Raw genomic sequence first — 20,617 nt, 5'->3', positions numbered from 1 at the left:
TACAAGCTCAAAACCGAATTTTGCTGTATAATGTTGATTACCGCAGAAAATAATTTAGACTTTGAATATAAGTGCTTTAACAAAGATATGACCTTCATGGTGGTACTGTATGTTTTTTGTGCTTAGTGCAAGTCAAAATGATTTTCTGTGGTTATCAGCATTATGCTGAAAATAATGTTCTGTTCAGCTTAAATTTTTGAAATACATTTTCTGAAATCTTGAATTGCAAAATGCAGAATAACAGGTTTTTTATTTTTAAGATAGTGATCCCTGAAGACCATAATGTGGTCATAATGTGTGAAAACAATGTGCCATACTACTGTTTAAAATGTTTATTAATGCCAACTGTTTCACAGTAATCTACAAAGTGTATACTAGTGTAAGCTGTAGGAACTTGTGGTCTATTTCCTGCATCTACTGCAACTGTACTAACCAGGGTTTCTGTATTGTATGTTGTCTTCCGCCAGACTCTGTTCAGGAGAAGCAGCCACCCGTTAGTCCAATGAATAACCGGAAGGAAGACATGGAGATCACGTCGCACTACCGGCAGCTCCTGCGGGAGCTGAACGAGCAGCGGCAGCACGGCATCCTGTGCGACGTGTGTGTGATCGTGGAGGGCAAGATCTTCAAGGCGCACAAGAACGTGTTGCTGGGCAGCAGCCGCTACTTCAAGACACTTTATTGCCAGGTGAAGAAGGTTTCAGAGCAGCAGGCCACCATCACGCACCTGGACATTGTCACGGCCCAAGGTTTCAAGACCATCCTTGACTTCATGTACTCTGCCCACTTGGCGCTCACAAGCAAGAATGTGATCGAGGTGATGTCGGCCGCCAGCTACCTTCAAATGACCGACATAGTGCAGGCATGTCACGGCTTTATCAAGGCAGCGCTAGACATCAGCATTCGCTCAGAGCTCGCAGATGAACTAGCGGATATTGAGATGGGCAACGTGGTGAGCTCTATTGGAGGCGGGGCTGGGCCTGGTGTGGGCGGAGCCTCGGAGGCACTGGCGTCCATGATCTCGGCCCGCAGCTCCTCGCCGTGGTTGGCCAGGCGCACTAGCCCGGCAAATTCATCTGGAGACTCAGCCATCGCTAGCTGCCATGAAGGCAGTAGCAACTACGGCAAAGAGGACCAGGAACCCAAAAGCCATGAGAGCCAGGAGGATGCTTGTTTGCAGCCCCTGTGGCCTGCTGATTACCGTTCTGTCCAGGTCAAAGAGGAGCAGGTCTCCCCCTCCAATCTGCAAGACGGGGCTGGCCGAGGGGCACAAGGCACACCCGGAGAGCAAGGTGGAAGAGGAGAGGGGGGCTGGCAACCCCCTGGCTCGGGCCGCAGGAAGAACCGTAAGAACAAGGACACAGTCAGGCATATAACCCAACAGAATGAAGGGGACAGTCGGACAGCTTCTCCGTTACCGTCCATGCTCTCCACCCCTGGCTGGAGCTACGGCAACCAGGACATTCCAGGTAGGATTGCTGAATTGGTTGCTTTATTGCTTACTTTATTAGTATCATTATATCATATTCACTGGAAAAAATTTGACAACATCATTGAGCCGATTGTTTACCTTTTAATGAAAGTATGTTAGGTCTTGCAGAAGGGACTTTTAGATTCACTGCATTTGAATATGCATGCTTCCCTACTAATACAATACACTCTAAAAAAAAATAAAAATAATTATTGGCATCTACGGTTCCATGAAGAACCTTAAACATCCATCGAACATTCCATCCAACAAAGGTTTTTTTAAAGCGGAAAAAGATTCCACTATTTAATAAAACGTTCTTCACATTTAGAAAAAAGGCTATTTTAGGCTATTAACTGTTCCCAAAATGGTTCTTTAATGGCATTGCTGTTAAAAAAGCATTTTTTAACCTTTATTTTTAAGAGCGTAGGTGAAAAACAAAACGTGAAATGAGTAATATGTCCAAATTTGTAGTTTTCATAAAACAGTAGGCGAAAAGTGCCCAGGTGACCACCTACTTCCGGCGAGATTCTGAAGTGCGTATCCAATGGACACTTTACTATCCCATGAGTCCACGGGAGAGGATTTGTTAATGGCAGTAAAGCACACTACTGACGCTGTAGGTGGCAGATGTAGTACATCCGGATTACATTCATACTATGTGCAACATACTTTTTTAACACTCACAAAGCTCATTCCTCATCAAATGTAGTGCTTTTTCAGACAGTATGCGATTTTGGACGCAACTTTATCACATGCAATCACTGCCTCGTCGATTCCCGTGAGAGTCAGATCTTCTGGAATACTTTGCCACCGTGTTTGATTGTATAATTCAAACCTAGATAGAAATAGAACTCTGATGAAGATGAAAATTATTGTTGTAACACTAATAGTATAGCAGCATGACAAACTACAGATTGAGGTGGGGAATTTGGGGTTGAAAAAACTAATTTCCTCATTAACTTCGGAAAGACACATGGGACGCGAGGCAGCCTCATCAACCTAAAAACAAAATCCGTGCTGAGGAACAGATCACGCTAGCAAGCGGGGAAGAGGCCCTACCTGTCTCAGATACAGTTGCTTATAGGTATGTAGATCATTAAAAGTGTGGCAGCTCTAATCTCTGGTGTATTTGTGCAGGCCGACTGTGAAATGGGCACACACACACTTTAAGAAAACAGGATAATTGAATTGACCTTGGTGGCAGAATGAGGATTAAATTGTAAGTGTGTGTGCGAGTGTGTTGGGATGGGGGGGTGCCCCAAGGTCTTCTGAAGTGTGGAGAAGAAGGGATAAAGTGAAGGAGAGAGGGAGGGGAATTCGCGGAGATCTGCATCAGCTTAGCGCGAGTTTACCTACTTAACTCTCGAGGCACTCTCTCATCCTCTCTGTTTGCCAGCCCTGCTACCTGGGGCTCCAACAGAAATAACTGCGCTTGCTGACCCAACCCCACAGATCAAATATCAAGTGCAAGACTCCACACATCTAAGTACACACCGGCTCTCTGTACTGCGTACAAACACATGCTCGCAAAAGTCACGCCCATTCCTTTGTGTGCAACATAAATAGTACAAATTTATATTCCTCACGCATTGGCCTCTATAAGCCAAACTAATATTCTAGTCAAGCTTTTGAGGTCAATTTAATTACGTTGTAAATGGAATCGAAACATTTTCAGATCTAAAATCATCCCTCTTAACGGTGTGTAAATCTCAGTCCGCTAAGGAACCGAGGACTTGCAAAACGGCAAATTGCTTTGGATGTCATTTGATAATATGGGCCATATCTCGATGCTCAGTGAAGATGAGAAAATTGTTTGGTACACATTACATGCTCAGGCTTGGACGAGTCAGATCAGGGTGAGAGAAAGAGGACTTGTTTTGCGAAAGCCTTCATGCCCTGCTCCGGGTTTTGGACTCGGCTGTAATTTTCCTACTGAATTAGAAGATATTTGAGGGCTTGAGGCAGACAGGTTTGTCCTCAAAACCCCAAATGTAGCCGCTAACAAAGTGCTAGGTGTTTTGTGGCTCCATATGGTTTTGTTTTGTTTTGTTTAAACTAGGGATGTCCCGATCAGGTTTTAAAAAAAAAATTTAAGCTAAAAATAAACACTAAATAAATGACTTCTGAGTGATTCTTTACAAAAGTGCGCATCAAATATTAGGGGTGGAACGGATCGCAGTTGCTCCGTGATCCGTACGGATTTAGGCCCCATGGTTCGGCACGCACGTGATTCGCGGATTAACAGCTAAATTTAACCATCACAGAGTGAAAGTTAATAATTTGGACGTGTTTTTTCTTGCCAATTTACACATTCAAACCATTTTAAACGTGTAAGAAGAGGTGAAAGTCGGGAAGCCCGCACGCACCTGCTGAGAGAGAAAGAGAGAGAGAGGGGCGCGAATACCGAATTGATTCCTCTTTCGTGTTTCCTTGCCCTTGAACAGACACATAAACACAAAATGGTGTATAAATACCCGTCTCTGCAAGTATTCTCTTGTTAATGTCATAAGTGAACAGTTGATAAAGATACCGTATGTTAGTCAGTTTTTACAGTCCGTGCATTCGGTCCTAAAGTGACAGCAGACACCTAATATTCCTACTGTTGTCTTTGTCATTAATGTTAATAAAACAACAAAAAACAGCTTTAACAAAGATAAAACTATATTTAATTTCTGCAGTGAACAAATAGTGTTATTTTACATTTGTAATTTGTGTAGTTGTTCTTATTTTATTACTGACTGTTCACTTATTTTAAATAATGTGTGAACTTTATCAGTTCGGCTAGTAGTTTTTGATGTAGTATCGAAGAACTTCAAATGAGCTTTAAGTAATAAATGAAAAGCAAAGTTACCCCCTTTTAAAATAAAGGATTGAGCTTAGGACAGCCAATACCAATCAGTAAAAAAAAAAAAGAAGCTTAATCGGCCCCAATACCTATCCCAATACCTATCGTCTCGGGGCATCCCTACTTTAAACCTAACTCTGTAGGGTCTCACTGATTAGGTGATTAGTTCTTTCACTCGTCATTGCTTTTATGTATTACATGACATCAGTTGTGCTTATCTGTATTAGTTAAAGAAGTTGTTCAGTATTACCATGACATTTGCTTTCTATAATGACCTGTAACGACCATATGCATTTTAAGCTGCATGACAGTTGCATTCAACAAAGCATATTATGATGAGCAAACTTGGTTGGTGTGATAACCATGTTAACCGGTGAGGCCTATTTCTTCTACATACATTTTAATTATAAATTCTATATTTAATTAATAAATAAGTCATTTTGAGAAAAGTTGCCTGTATTTACTTTTTATGAAGTACGTATTTCTCATTGTGACTTTGAATGACTGTAGAGAGTAAACAAAGATTATTTATTTTTGTGTATTTTATCACCCACCTGTTATATTTCACATAAAGCATGTTGAGATGAATAGAAGCTTTAGAGCTTCAGTAATTAGTAGGACTCTATAAATGTCTTCATAAGTGATTTCAGTTTCCATGCAGTCCGTGTCTGTGTTGATGTCCAGTCACCAGGTAGTTTTCCCAGATTTGGTTAAAGGGCACAGGAAGTGTCTAGTTGCAGGGGTAATGGTTTGCATGGTAAAGGGTGCTGTTTGCTGACAACACTAAATGGGATCTCAGGATGCTGATGTCCAAGTTGCATTGTGCACAGACTAATGGTTTTAAGAAGCTTGTAATTGGTGGTTGGCATGTTTATAGAACTGTATATCTGAATTACCATGCTCTTGGTTTGACGTTCTAACTAACAACAGGATATCACTCAACCTGCATTTTGAAAAGTGTGTGTGTGTGGCCTGGTAAACTCTACAGTATGGGGAAAAAATGTCCCAACAAAGGGGGACATTTTTTGGTCCCCATGAAGAAAACAGCTTATAAATCATACTAAGTGATGTTTTTGGAAAATGTAAAAATGCAGAAAGTTTTGTGTGATGGGTAGAAGTAAGGTTAGTATAAGGGGATTGAATATACAGTTTGTACAGTATAAAAATCCTTATGTCTATGAAAAGTCCCCATAAAACATGAAAACACTGTGTGTGTGTGTGTGTGTGTGTGTGTGTGTGTGTGTGTGTGTGTGTGTGTGTGTGTGTGTGTGTGTGTGTGTGTGTGTGTGTGTGTGTGTGTGTGTGTGTGTGTGTGTGTGTGTGTGTGGATATGGTTTTTAACATGATTAACCAGCCAAGACCAAAAAAGACAGTCAGGACTGCGGTGTAAAGCTTCTAGCGGTTTCTCTGGTCTTCTAAAAAACTTAATCACTTTATTTATCTCAATTCTTATTGATACTGTTTTCTGCATAAATGTTGTAAGATAAGAACCAGAAAAATGCCAATGGGCTGATTTGCATACCCATTCTTCTTTGCATACAGTATGTCCTTGCGTTTCAAATGCGCCCTTTTGTTTAGGGCTCTGTTGAATGGATTGGCCATGACTGGACATTCCCTTTCGGAGCATCTTACTGACCGATGGCAAACACAGGGCATCAAGCCATCACAGTTCCGGAGAGGGGATGTGAGGTTGCACTGGATGTTTAGCAGGTGTTTGGTGTTGAAAGGGTGTTGAAACTGGATGCAGAATATGCAGGCGTCATAATGGACGTGTTTCCCGAAATGCAGATCTGAAACTTTGAAGAAACGTCATAATATTACAATCAATATGTTTCTGTTTGTTAGTTTGCATTCTGCTAAGTTTAAATGAGATGTACACTTCTACATGTTTCTAGGCTACACGTCAGACCAGGATATGCTAGGTTATTATTCTTACATTAAAGGCACACTATGCAGTTTCCGTTTTTCTCAAACAGCGACCCCTAGAGTCGCTGAGGAGTATGTATTTAACGTTACTGTCGTAAATACCACTCCATCAGAGCCGTCTCTGCACTCTTCCGACCGCGCTTTCTTCGTCGACTCTGCCATGATTCACGTCTGAAATGCGTGCTAGTGTCTTCCATAGAGGCTGCTTCACATGTTGTTGATGTATGTGACGTCGTGCCGTAAAGCAAGTCATGATTCTCGCGAGATTTGGCGGGGCGCCACCTCTCAAACCTGCATTGCTGGTTTTGCCAGCGGCGTCCCCCCCCACCCCTGCTTTGCTATCGGGATGATTCGCCCTACTACGAGTCCGCTTACCATCGAAATTATTTCGAAGCGGTTACATTAAGGTACAAATCTTGCATAGTGTGCCTTTAATATCGTAGGGCCCCTTTTTTCCCCCCAAATTTCATGTTTTCCATTACATTTTTCTGGATTACATTTTAAGGGTTACTTAAATCATAATAATCATGTGCGGTGTCCTCTTATAGTGAGATGGTAGATGGTGAAAAACCAATAAGCCATACGTGCTTGAGTAAGTGTAGTAGATGAAACTGCGCCGCTCATTCACACAGAGACACACAAAGAGAGATGTAAACATACATAACTGTTGTACATACTTACTGTTCTTGCATTACTGTAAGGGCCGGCCCCTTGTTCCTGCTACATTAATGCAAGAACAGTAAGTATGTACAACAGTTATGTATGTTTACATCTCTCTTTGTGTGTCTCTGTGTGAATGAGCGGCGCAGTTTTAGAGTTACCCTCAAATGTCAGTGCCATTTAAATGTGTTGCTTATGTATTGCTTTCTGAACTAAATCATAGCACTTACATTTCTTTGAACTCATACAATTTAATCTGTACGTTTTCCTATGATATGCTTACACCCCACTGAGTTTTTAAAAACAATACGGTTCCGAATTAATCTGAAATCGCCACCTCGTAAAATAGTTATGGATTGTAAATGGCGCATGAAATCAAGCTTCAGTAGCTAGAAGTGTTTTTAACTTTCATTTATTTGTGTAAGTTAAAGTTAAGCAACCTGAAGTGTTTGTGAGAGGAGCAATGCCGCTATCAAAGATGCATGTGTTCATTTCTTTGTTGTCATATAGTGCTCATCTTTCTTCTTATCCTACAGTTATTTGTTGTAAAGTAGTTGTATCAGTTTGTCTCCACCCATCTACATGTGGTATGATCACATTACTCATTGTCAGGAGTGTGAAATGTGAATGTAGAAACTCAACGTTCTTCCGAAAGCCAGACCACTCCTTTGATCGAGCAGCCACGCTCTTCACTTACAAACAAACACACTGTGGTTGTTTCACAGACCTGAGTCACAGCTCCCTGTCTCACAGTCTCTTAAAACAACAATCCTTTTTGTGCTAGTAGACTTTCCATAGCCTGTGTCTAATGCTAGAGGCTACGACAGTATACATTAGCATTAGCATTAGCACTCGCTTTTCGGGTCACAAAATTACCACCAAGAGTGAAGTTTCCATAAGGAAATGTACCCATGTGTCTCTGATGTGATGTCATGGTATCTGTGTGAAAGTGGCTTGTTCATTTCAGGGTTGTTCATGTTTCAGGTTTACTCCCTGTTGAAGAGGGGGGTTTCTGTGGTTGGCCGTGTCTGTGAACTTCATGCTATCTTCTGGGGGAATTTTTGACGCTGCTCAGGAAATGGTCACTGAAACTTTATTTTAGATGATCTATTCATGAGCAAGGATATCGCTTGATCAGAAAGAGACTAGGAAAATGAGAAGAAGATCATCTTGGCCTTCCCCTTCCACAAGACAAAATGCCCATGTTTAGGTCATTCATTCGTTTTTCAAAAGTTGTACTGTTAATGTGCTTTTCTGTTTTTAAATTGTGAATCTTCATCAGAAGAGAAGTGGTGGTTTTTTTTTCTTCAGGTATCTGTGTTTATCTGCGTACTGATGCATATGTGGCCATTGTGTGCTTGTATGTGATTTCAGAGTGTTTGTGTGAAGAAAACACACACACACACACACACACACACACACACACACACACACACACACACACACACACACACACACACACACACACACACACACACACACACACACACACACACACACACACACACACACACACACACACACACACACTTCTGGTTTACTATCTTTGTTGGGACTCTCCATAGACGTAGATGGGTTTTTTACTGTACAAACTGTATTTTCTCCCCTTAAACTAACTCTACCCCTAAACCTTCGCATCACAGATGGTCCCCATGAGTCAGTGCACAGGTTGAAGTCCCCACCAACACACACACACACACACACACACACACACACACACACACACACACACACACACACACACACACACACACACACACACACACACACACACACACACACACACACACACACACACACACACACACACACACTTCTGGTTTACTATCTTTGTTGGGACTCTCCATAGACGTAGATGGGTTTTTTACTGTACAAACTGTATTTTCTCCCCTTAAACTAACTCTACCCCTAAACCTTCGCATCACAGATGGTCCCCATGAGTCAGTGCACAGGTTGAAGTCCCCACCAACACACACACACACACACACACACACACACACACACACACACACACACACACACACACACACACACACACACACACACACAGTTATACAAACATTTGCTTAATATTCATGCATTCATTCACTTATTCATGTTTTCACTGGTCACTCAGTCCTCTGTACTAATTCATACTAATTCATTCACTCACTCACTCACTCACTCACTCACTCACTCACTCACTCACTCACTCACTCACTCACTCATTTATTTATTTATTTGTTCACTCATTCTCATTTGTCTATTTACTGAATTTACTCTCACTCATTCCACTCACTCATTCACTGACTCATTCATTCATTTTATGCACTCCACTCATCATTCATTCATTTACTGACTCATTCATTCATTTTATTCACTTATGCACCTTCCACTCATCATTCACTCACTCTTTCAATCATTCGCTCAATCTTTTGTTTATTCGTTCATTATTCACGTAATGCCCTTCAAATGCGTCTTCATCCCGCTCTTAGTCTTTTACCCAGCTCATCAGCTTTAGCTCTCTGTTTTTACACTCACTCTCACTTCCCTCGCTCTGGGTCTCTATAGTCTAAAGGTGTGCGCTTGAAATAATGAGAGTGAGGCCCCTTTAACCCCCATCCTCTTACCACTCTCCCCATAGTATTTACACCTCATTAAACCTGAAATAGCTTTAATATTTAAAACATCGTGAACAGATCTCAACCCTCCCACCCTGAACACCTCTGGATTTTCCCCTCCCTCGTCGCATTCTCCCAGTTTAAAAATCTACTTTAATATTTCCTCCCTCTGCAATAAAACTAAAATAGATTATATATTTCACAAGTTGAACTTTTACAGAAGAAGTTTGACAGTCTCTCTTCACAACCCTTTTTCTTTCTTTCTTTTTTCTTTCTTTCTTTCTTTCTTTCTTTCTTTCTTTCTTTCTTTCTTTCTTTCTTTCTTTCTTTCTTTCTTTCTTTCTTTCTTTCTTTCTTTCTTATGCCTTTACTCACTCCTTAAAGTATTTTTTTTTTTTTGGTTCAGTTTTCCTTCTCCCTCTCATCTGATGTGCCTCCTTATTTTCTTTTGATTGAGACTCTCCATCCCACCAGATGACCTTCACAGCGCTCTTCTCGCTCTTTCTTTCTCTTGTTTCTCTCTCTCCCTCTGTCTCCCCCATGGCATTCTGGGTTGCCCCTCAATGTTGCTGAATGCTTGTTTGTTCTGGGGTAAGGCGTCATGTCGGACTGTCAGACAGAGTTCTTGTGTTCTGCCTCGCTCTATGCCATTCTGTTGCCTCTCTCTTCAGTCTCCCTCTGTTCCTCCCTCGCTAGAACAAGTCTTCAACTACAATAAGGTGAAACAGGCCAACTTATTAGGTATTAATTGACGAGGTAGCGTTTTTAACGTTTAGTTTAAGTACTAATAGTGGTCAAAGAAATCCAGAGACAATATAATGAGGAAACTTACCACTTTGGAAGGAATAGAAGAAATCGCAATGCTCAATATAGTGTCAGTTGGAAAGGAAGTCTTGTCATTTAGTTAAAGAGCCAATCTTTTCTTAGGTTTTGTCTCTAAAATTTGCATTTATTTGAAAATAGTTGTGTTGATGGTAACCTAACGTTGTGTGGGTCTCAAATGCATCATTTATAGACAATGCAAATCTCAAAATAGTTTTGCAAAAACAAGGTTTAGACATGACATGAAAAAGTTTTGCGGTCAGATTTTATTGGTGATGTGATAAAGGCAATAAACATGAGCTTAGCAAACAGTTTTGGAGATTTGGGACTTTCCTCTTTCATGTACTACTTGGAACAATTGGACAATAGCTGCCCCAGGGAGTTACCTAGATGGCCACCAAGTCAGCTGTTTGCCTGATTCTGAAAGGAAATATTCTGGTTTTATGTTTTGTATTTTTCAACCTAATGTCCACAGTCAATAATTTCTCAAACATTTCAGACAATAATCACTTAAAGTGTTGTGAGTATATAGCAGGAAATTATCTTTGTTCTTTGTTGTTGGTCAATTTATAATTTATCTAACCTTTGTGTGTTCTTTTTTTTGTTGGTCAGGTTTCAGGTTCACAAACTGCATTTAGGTCTCTTCCCACTGTCCTTGTCTCTCTTTCGCTCTCTCTGCTTGGAAATGACATGTCTGTCACTCCTCCACACCTCCCACCTATGTGTCTCACTGTCAGTGTCTTTGAAAGTGAACACTCTGGACTTTATCATAGGCAGAAATATCCAGACTTCCTTGTGGTGGAGTTCCCTCCTGCTTCAGTGCTCTGGTCTCTGAGTACCTACCCCTCCCAGAATCCTTTACACATGCACTATATATAGACACTTTGGCCTCTAAAACCAAGAGGTGCCTCAAGCCAGGACACACCACGGTGCCTCGGCTTTGGCCAATGAAGATGACGATGATAGCAAAGTCATTTTCCAGAACGTCAGCACCCCCTGCCCTTGTAGCAGAATGCCTGAGCTGCTCAGCAGATCGCAGGTCTGCCCCTTCCCCACACTTGAGTTGGGTTAGTCAGTAACAAATGTAGCCCAGTGCCCATCTCTGCCATCCGGGCTCCATCCCAATCCCATGGGGCAACAAATAGCAGTGTTTCCCCACAGGATTTTGTGAAACTGGGGTGGGCGGACCTTGTTCCTTCTAGGGGTGTCCGGGGGTATGACTCCCTCAGGAAGAACATTTTGTAAATTTTTAAGTTATGTTCATCAATCTGGTGCACTTTTAGAGTTCAAAATTAAGAGCTTTTTTCCGATACCTCAAAAACTTCTGTGATATGATTACAATACAATTTTATTCAGGGGTATATTGATCGATATGTCGATGTTATGATATTATGTGCCTATTTTACACAACCAGTTACATATTTATTTAACTCACAAATGCAACCAAAATATATAACATGAACATTTATCTGAAAATTGCACATCATGTACGCACTTTATTTTATTTTTTAATAATAAAGAAATAAATAATTGTGAAACAAAATCAAGTCACACATGAGATCAGTAATCTGATGACAGTGCTTATGACATGACATCAGTCAAGAAAGTCTTTCAGGCTTCTGTGATAAAATGTGCAATGTGTAAAATCATTGGGAAACAACAAAAATCAGGTACTCCAGTTGTAGAAAAAAAAAATTTCATTTAGAAAAATAAATTACAAAAATAAAGCACAAAAAGAAGCGAAAGAGAACTCAATTCAGTTTTTGCGCACTCGAGTTTATCTTCTTTCACATCTTCTTGCGCTTGAATGATTCAATTGTCAAGGCTAAAAAACACGCAAATGACAAACTTTCGTGACGATGCAACACTGGCCCGATTGGGACAGTGACAGTTCCGTCAACTGTCCCCCGCCATCAGGCAGTCTTTATTGTAAAGCTTTGACAGGCGAGTTTAAACGAGAATGCACACACTGGCGGTAATGCATAGACAGACATTGCTTGAAAATGTGGAGAGTGTAAATAAAGGTGCCTCTGAAACAAATATATATATATATATATGCGATTTTACACATTGCATTGATAATACCATTAGACATTTGATCGATGCGTCGATCCATATCGATGAATCGCTGCACCCCTTGTAACCACTAAGCCATGGTTCGGTTGTTTAAATTTTTTTGTGAAAAGCACCAGCACTTGTTTGGAATCAGTCCAAATCAAGCCCCACCCACAACAAATATTTCCTTACATTAACCAGTTTAAGGGAAAACCATGCTCATCTGGCTTATTGGAAAATAATAGACATCTTGAGAGGAACACAATGAGACAAGCCTCTTAGTATCGTGGTGGGCTGTTTAATGAAGGATAATCCCTCTAATCACAATACATAGGGTGGGGGAAAGTGCTTTGCTCTCGCCGCTCGCCTTCAGAATTTCCGGATGCCGTGGGGGTTACAGGGATTGTCCTGCTATTATTCAAAAGTTATTTTTGTGTTTCTTACCTTTTTAATGGAGAGGGCCTGTCCACACTTGTGACAGACATGTTGTGATCAGTTTAATGGTATTTAGAGACTGGAGAAAGCTTGAAGCATTGGATGGATAGGAATGCATAAAGATCCATTTTGAGAGTGTGAAAAAATGATGGATCAGTTTGAGATCAGCCAGGAATGTGGCAAATTGGATTTCTCAAAGCACAGGTTGACCCGTTGGACTCCTGGACTCTTTGAAATTTCACTGATCAATAGATGCCGTCCAATTGTGTTACAGCAATCCTGATCCTGGAGGGACAATATCCAGCAGGGTTTGGCCTTGTCCTCACTGAGCTTTTTGAAAACATGGGAGCAGTTGTGTTTTAGACCAAACATATAATGGTGACTGACTGGGACCTGCATGTATCAGTCAATATTTTGCTAAATAAAATGATCCTGCCAGAAGAATAGCATGAGAATGTTATGATGTCTGGTCCATCTGTATCATCTCAGTGAGATTTTACGCATGCGCAGAAAGGTAAATCTATAGTTTTTTGAAGTTTCAATGTGGATGAGAAACTTTTGGAAAATGCTTGAAAACGCTAGTGTGAACAGAGAGCGTTTTGAAACGAAAACACCGTTTTAAAATGGATCCGGATTAATGTAGACGTAGCCTTTAGCTCTATCACTTATTAAACACACCTGAACCAGCTAATCAAGGTCTTCGGGATCAGTAGAAACTTCCATGCAGGTGTGATTGAGCTAAACCCTGCAAGAAAGTAGCCCTCCAGGAGAAGTATTGGACACCCCTTTGTTACAGCAACAGTTATAACTTTTGGTCGGATGGTGTAGCATTCATAGAAAATCCTTGCAGGTTTCCTTTACGTCAGTGATTTCCAACTGTTCCACAAACTCTCCAATAGTCAACATTTTGGAGGTTTATCTTATCTAACCCAATCATTTCATATCTTAGGATCTCATGTAACAAGTTGATGAGTTTGTTTGATCAAGGAGACATCCCAAATGTGTCCTGTTGGGGAGCTTCCAGGAATAGGCTTGGAGACCACTGCTCTGTGTCCTTGAGATGCACTATCACAGGGAGTGTCCAATCCTTCTCCCCGTTTCCTGCAGGATAGCTCCAATCGAAATTAAACATAACTGAACTAGCTAATCATGGTTTTCAGGATTACTAGAAACTTCTAGGCAATTGTGTTGGAGCTAAATTCTGCAGGACTTTGGCTCTCCAGTCGTAGGATTGGACACCCCTGCTCCATCCCATTTTGAAATCAGTAGATTTGCAGTGGTATGTGATGACTGTAGCTGGTAGCCACTCTAAAGACTGATCACTGAGAGACACAGGGGAAGAGAGAGAAGAGAGCATTCTGGGACATGATTATAGGCCTGACAGGATATATCATTTGACTTGTCTAGTGTTTAGACACTCTGAAAGACTTGCATAAGGGTCCTTGCTGTACTTCTTGTCATCGCTGTGCACTAGCTCCGTGCTCTCTGCTGTGGACAGAGAGGGTAAGAGGTGCTTGTGTGTGTATTTGAGAGTGTGTGAAGAACACCACCAAACCATCAAACTTCCCTATTCAGGGCAGGACAACGCCCTGCTGTTTGTTTTCTTCTGCTGTATTTTACTCCGTGGCTTTTTCTTCCTCTTCTGGTTTTACGGGGGGTTTCTGTTCTTTATAGACAAACCCCCACCCTCTCCTGTTCTCTACCCTCCAGTCAGACTGGTTTGAGCATAGAGAGAGAGAGTAGAGAAGAGGAAGAACTGAGCTGTTTGGACAAACGGACGCCCCGGGCAGGATGTGGAGGTTCGCTGCCCTCTGGGTGTGTCGGATTGGCCCTGCTACACATACACACTCACACAACCGGCGTGGGAGGGCAAAATCTCCCTTCCTCACACACACTCGTTTTTCAACCCCACACCCTCCCCAACTCTTTTCGACCCTCCACCCTTTGTCTTGCCCTTCCCTCGCCCTCCTCCCTGTGGCTGCACCCTGCTCTCCCTCGCTCCTAAATAAGGAGAGGTTTAGGGGAGAGGGCGTTAAAGGTGCAAGGGGAAATTCCTATGTCTGTGTGTGTAAAGTGGGCAATGGCCGATGCATGAACTGTAGCTACAACACCACAGCTGCGTGTGCACAGAAGATGATGGCATTGGTTTGTGTTGCAAGATGTGCTATGTGTGTGTCATATGTGCTCACAGGTGTGATCATGGAGCAGAGGAGTATTAGTGTGTCATACAAATTGTCCCTAGAAGCTAGATAAATGGGTGTGCCCTAGGTAAACTACTAAGTGCATCATACATAAATAATGTTGTATATAATAACATAAAATATGTATTATTATTATTATAATTAATAAAAATGCAAAACATTTTCTTGAGGAGTAGGAATAAGATTTGGGTTTGGGTTAGTCACAAGTTCATAAGATTGTGATTTTTATTTATTTATCCCATTTTCATCAAGTTTAAAGTCAACAATGAAGTAAAAAGTAATAATATACCTCTTAATATTTCATTTTTAATCATTCTAAAATAATGTAAAAAAAAAAAAGTATATTCAGGGGGGGTCTTAGTAGTGATGCATGGAGTGTACAAATCTCTTGTATGTCCTCAATTGTGCCCCACCAATTCAGTGTGTCACTTCTGTTTTCTTTCAAATAATGGACTGCAGCAATATGTGTGTGTGTGTGTGTGTGTGTGTGTGTGTGTGTGTGTGTGTGTGTGTGTGTGTGTGTGTGTGTGTGTGTGTGTGTGTGTGTGAAGGTATGCCCTTGAAGAGATGCAGTATCTTTGGGTGTGAGCTTCACACCGTTAGAAGCATTCCCTGGCTTCTGTTCCATGCCCACACACACACACACACACACACACACACTCAGTCAAACTCAGACACACAGTAAGAGCTGCATTGTGGTTTTCATTGTGAATACTCTTGTACCGAGGTGGATTTTTTGGACCAGCTCACTCTATGACAGCGGTGTGAAGTTAAAGGCTCCTTTTTCGGAGAAAACGGCAGGAAGCCAGCAGATTGCCCACCCTCCCCGTCTTTCTCTCTCAGAGGTATTGTGTGAGGTGAGAGAGAGAGAGTGAGAGAGGTGTCACCGTCCTTCTCCTGAGGTGATCAGTATGGAGGGTCTGGGCTCATCACCAGCTCGGCTCCAAACAATCAGAATCTCACGGCAGGAACTGCACACACACAAACACACACACCCCTTTCCACAGAAATAGTGCTGGAGCCAAGCCAGGGGATCTGCGGACCACTCTCAGAACTGGCTTATCTGTCGAGTGACGTAACTATGTTACTACATCACAGTTTTTTTTAAAGTTTTTTTACAAGTTGCAGATCTAGTGTTAAGAGCGTATTTTTACTATGTACTTTGAAGCTGCAGTACTGAAGATTTGGCCCTCTAGTGGTTAAGGTGTTAAACTGCATGTTACTTGTGGAGGAACATTGTATTGTTAATTCTGAGGTGGGCTTTGGCTCAGCTTTTCACAATGGATGAATATGATTGCTTGAGGGTTAATGGTGTACCCGTGGTAACAGGCTGTCATTTATCAAAGTGAATGTCACTATTTATGTCAAAACTTGCTAACTTGCACTTCCAATTAACATACATGAATAATTGATTTGAGATTAAATTATTATTTTCACACATAATTATTAATAATTTGATTAAGAAAAAAGAGAGAAATAAGCACAGCTATGAAGGAAATCGGTTGCCTGGGACAACAGTCATAAAGTTTCATTATAGAAGTTACAGTGTCTTTATAGGAAAAACTGCCCAATCAGAATAGAGAATTTCAGATGGCCATGCACTAGAATATAGAAACAGGATAATGATATGATCTGATGTTTCTTTCTTTTCTGTGTTTGGCTTTGTAAAAGAATTCACCACAACCTTGAAGCAGTCTCACTTCACAAGGTTTGTCCTCCTCTCGCCTCTAGCTCACTCTCATTCTTTTACCCCACATCCTCCCTGTTTTCTTTTTTCTTCTGGCACAATTATGGAGAAAGAGGGGCAGAAGGAGGAGGATGTGAAAAGAGAGAACTGGAAAAAGGGAGGGGGAAAGCAAGAGAGAAGGAGAGATAAAAGTTGTGACATCCCGGCCCCTCTTTCTCTGATAACTGGCTCCAGAGTCTGTGGGGGTTAGGGATTCCTGTCTGGTCTATCGGGCAAACACACACACACACACACACACACACACACACCAGAACACACTCAGATCCACCCGTCCTGCATTCCTGAGACCGCATGAGGAAGCGGCCGTTACTGTCCTCCCAAAAAGTAAATTTCTTTCCCCCTCTCTCTCCACATTCATCCTCTCTATCCTTCTCTCTTCCTTTATTTTTCCACCACTTTCACCCTCCATTCCTTTTCTTCTGAGGAATTACAACTATGAGGTCAATTATGTCTCATTCCTTCATTTGCTATTTTCCTCATTTTACCCACTTCTCTCCCTCATTTTTCTGTCTAACCTCTGGTTCCCTACACTCCCTCTGTATCTTTTCATCTCCCTTTGTACTGTCTTTCCTCTTTTCTCTTATATTCATTACCAAAGTATAGTAATTCTTCCTTGATTTTTTAAAGAGATTTTTTATCGAGTGTTGTTAAGAGCGTTGCTGCCTTTTTGGCAGAGGCTATTTACACTAACTCCACCCACTGACATCTAGTTGGGCCAGACAAAATAACAGAAGATGCTGGATCGTCGGCAGTAGCAATAGTGTAGGGGTAAGGCACGTGGCAGAAAGTTTTGACTTTAATCGACCCGTGCTAAATCCGTCTTTTGCCGAACTCCCTCTACTCCCTTTTCCCATCACATATCGGATCGGATAGGCATTTATTTAAAAAAAAAAAAAAAAAAAAATCCCAAAAGTGGAAATAACATGTTTTTATTCATTTTTATTTTACTATGTTATTATTGCATACCGTTTAATGTACAACAACACTGAGGTGCAAATAGTATCTGCCACTATTTATAAGTGCAAATAGCATCTAACTTCTATTTACACTTATTGCTTAGAAAATACTGCTATTTTTACAGTGTAAATAGAATCTATCACTAATTAACTTAGTGTAAATAGCATCTATTGCTATGGCCGCTGCCCATTTTTAAGGCATCATAGGCGTACAACCAAAGCAAAGTTGAGAAAAGGAAAAACTCAAGATGGCAGACAAAGTTGAAGTAGAAATGACAATATATGTACTTATTTTACATTCAATACTGAGAAGAATTGACAAAAATTGTTCAGTCCAATAAACCCTATTTCACCCATATTTGTGTGTGCTGTTTGCATGCTTATTAGACATATTAGATATCAAACTGTTATTTATGGACCATAGTTCAGGGTAAATGCCATATGTAATTGAACTTGAATGAAAATGAAGCTTTAAAGGTTTAGGACATTAGTCCATTTAACGGGGATACCTCTCTCCGTTCATGCCCAGTCTTGTTCTCTCCTCCACACTCTCTCATTAGCTCTGATGCGTTTTGATGAGTGAGAGAGTGTGTGTAACTGTGTGGCGTATTACCCACATGTCAACGGGGCCAGCTCTGTGGCCCCCGCCACAAGTGGAAGAGGAAGTGACACATCAGCTAGCTTAAATAAGACCTAGAGTCTCTAACTCTCCGTCCATCATACTCTAGAGGAGGGCACCTCCTTAATCTGCCTTGATTCAGCTGATTTGATCACATGCAATTAATTTCAATGACCCAACTCTCCTCTGGCGAGAGGGAATAAGAAGCTTCCCATTCTCTCTTGCTTTCGTCCCCTCTCTTTTCTCTTTCCCACTCTTCCCCCTCCTGAAAACCTCTTTATTGTTCCATTTTAGATTGGCACGTCAGTCACAGTAACCTTGTACAGAGTTATATTAAGATTTCAGCAGATCACACACAATCACGCCATATCTCATTATTCTAATGAACTCTTGCGCTTAGTTAAGAACTGCCTTGATATGTAGAACGTCTACATGAGATGTAGTTGCCATGGAGCTCCTCTGACCATGTGCCATGGGCGCGAAGTTGTATGGCATGTTTTGAAAGCATCGAGATTACATGCGGAAACCTTGCGTGGAATTGTATTGAGATTTCGAGATCACATCACATGCAATCCTGTCATCTCTCATTGTTCATTGTTGGCTCTCGTGCTCACTTCAGCTGTGTGGAGTTGAAATGTAGAAGCCTTTGAATGAGATCCTGTTGCCATGGAGCTCCATTGACCATGTGGAGCTGCAGACTGCACATCGGTCACACGCCGGACATGCTTGTTGTAAAGTTGTACAGCGTGTTTTGACAGCTGCAGAATTACCTATGGAACCGGGAATATGTGCATGATTGATCATTCAACAGAATAATTTCTAATGATCTTATTAAAATGTTAAGTAGATTTTGACCCTGTCGACGCTAATGATGATGAGCTTTGAGGTTTCTCTTTTTGTTTGGAATTGTATCGTGTGTCAGATAATCTGACATTAAGGATTCTGTCTATACGGCTGAAGACCTGGCGTCTCCCTCCTGCTCATTTCTCCTCAGGCTTTCCATTTGGCCTCATACCTGGAGTATGTCTGCACTCTTATGGCGGACCTTTACATCTATACTGACCACTTTACATCTTAATTCTCAGTGTCTCTCTCTCTGAGCTCTTTCTTCTGGCTCCTGTGTTCTTCATCGCCTAAGACAGAAGTTACCAAGGATATGCCCATACAGCTGAGCGAATACAGTTCATGATGAGTCAGAAATACAGTAAACGTGGAATGGGACTCATACACACAAAGGCCCAGTTTACACCTGGTATCAGATGAGGTTTGGAAAATGACTAAAGCCACAATCAAACTTGGGAATCGGCGGGACAAAAATGCTTCGCCAGGCCGTGTCGTCAACATTGCTGTTAAATTTACAGTAATTTAACCTCATTCAAAGTGTCTGTCAGCAGACATTCCTCACAGGTACAACACAAACCAACATCTATCAGCTGTGTGGAAGCTTTCTGTGTGCAAAATGTTTGTGATGTGTATGTTCAGGGTCCAAAATTAACAGTCGTTAAGTGCCAAATGTGAGTAAAATTGCCTTTGGCGAGTAAATCAATTGGAGAAACTCCATTTGGCTGGTAGCTTTATAATGATTTGCAACATAATATGTGGCTTAAATTGAACTGTAAGAATGATAGCCTGTTCTTTCACTGATGTAAGAAACTCAACGACAAAGGCCTATCAGAGAAGACTTCTAACAACTTTTTTCCTTGTATCATCAGAAGTTTATCCAGAACTCCAGTGTGGCGGAATATTCCTCCCATTAAGCTTCATTTTCCAGAGAGCTAGAAAGAGACTCATGTTGTATATGATGCTGTAAATAACCGTTTATGATAAATATACAAGGACGAAACTAGCTTTAAAATTCCATTATATAACAGTTAGTTCCGGTCCTCGACTCTGATTGGCAGAGCAGCATTGCAAGAGTGCTGATATAACAGTACAACAGCACTGGGACTTTTAAATGTTTATATCGCACCGCTTTTCTGAGTTTGCACATTTCAGTCTTTTCAAAAACATTGATTAATTCAGGAACAAAACAAGTGACTATCTTTGCAAGTCATTGAGTCATTCACTCAACCAATTCATTCAAAAACCAAATATGCATACCCCCTACTACATAGTAGGTTAAAAACTGTATGCGAAATGAGTAGTATGTCCGAATTCATAGTATAACAGTAGATGAGAAGTTACCCGCATGACCCACTATTTCCGGCGTGGTTATCCAATTGACACTTTCCTTCTCCATGAGGCTACGGGAGAGGAGTTGTGAATGGTAGTGAAGTGACA

At 41.2% G+C, this 20,617-nt stretch overlaps 1 protein-coding gene across 3 annotated transcripts in view; it reads left to right on the top strand.

Annotated features, from left to right (window-relative positions):
• zbtb46 (zinc finger and BTB domain containing 46) overlaps positions 1 to 20,617 on the top strand; it is a 76,424-nt gene that overhangs the window by 25,265 nt on the left and 30,542 nt on the right. For all 3 annotated transcript variants that reach the window (XM_082145106.1, XM_082145105.1, XM_082145104.1), the window contains exon 2: positions 468 to 1,469. In XM_082145106.1, coding sequence (XP_082001232.1) covers positions 503 to 1,469 — 967 coding nt within the window. In that variant the 5' untranslated portion in view covers positions 468 to 502. The remainder of the gene's footprint in view (positions 1 to 467; positions 1,470 to 20,617) is intronic.

Source organism: Leuciscus leuciscus (assembly GCF_965113295.1).
Source record: "Leuciscus leuciscus genome assembly, chromosome: 18".
Lineage (NCBI taxonomy): Eukaryota > Metazoa > Chordata > Actinopteri > Cypriniformes > Leuciscidae > Leuciscus > Leuciscus leuciscus.
Note: the sequence above shows the minus strand (reverse complement) of the source record. Positions and strands in the feature narration are given on the sequence as shown.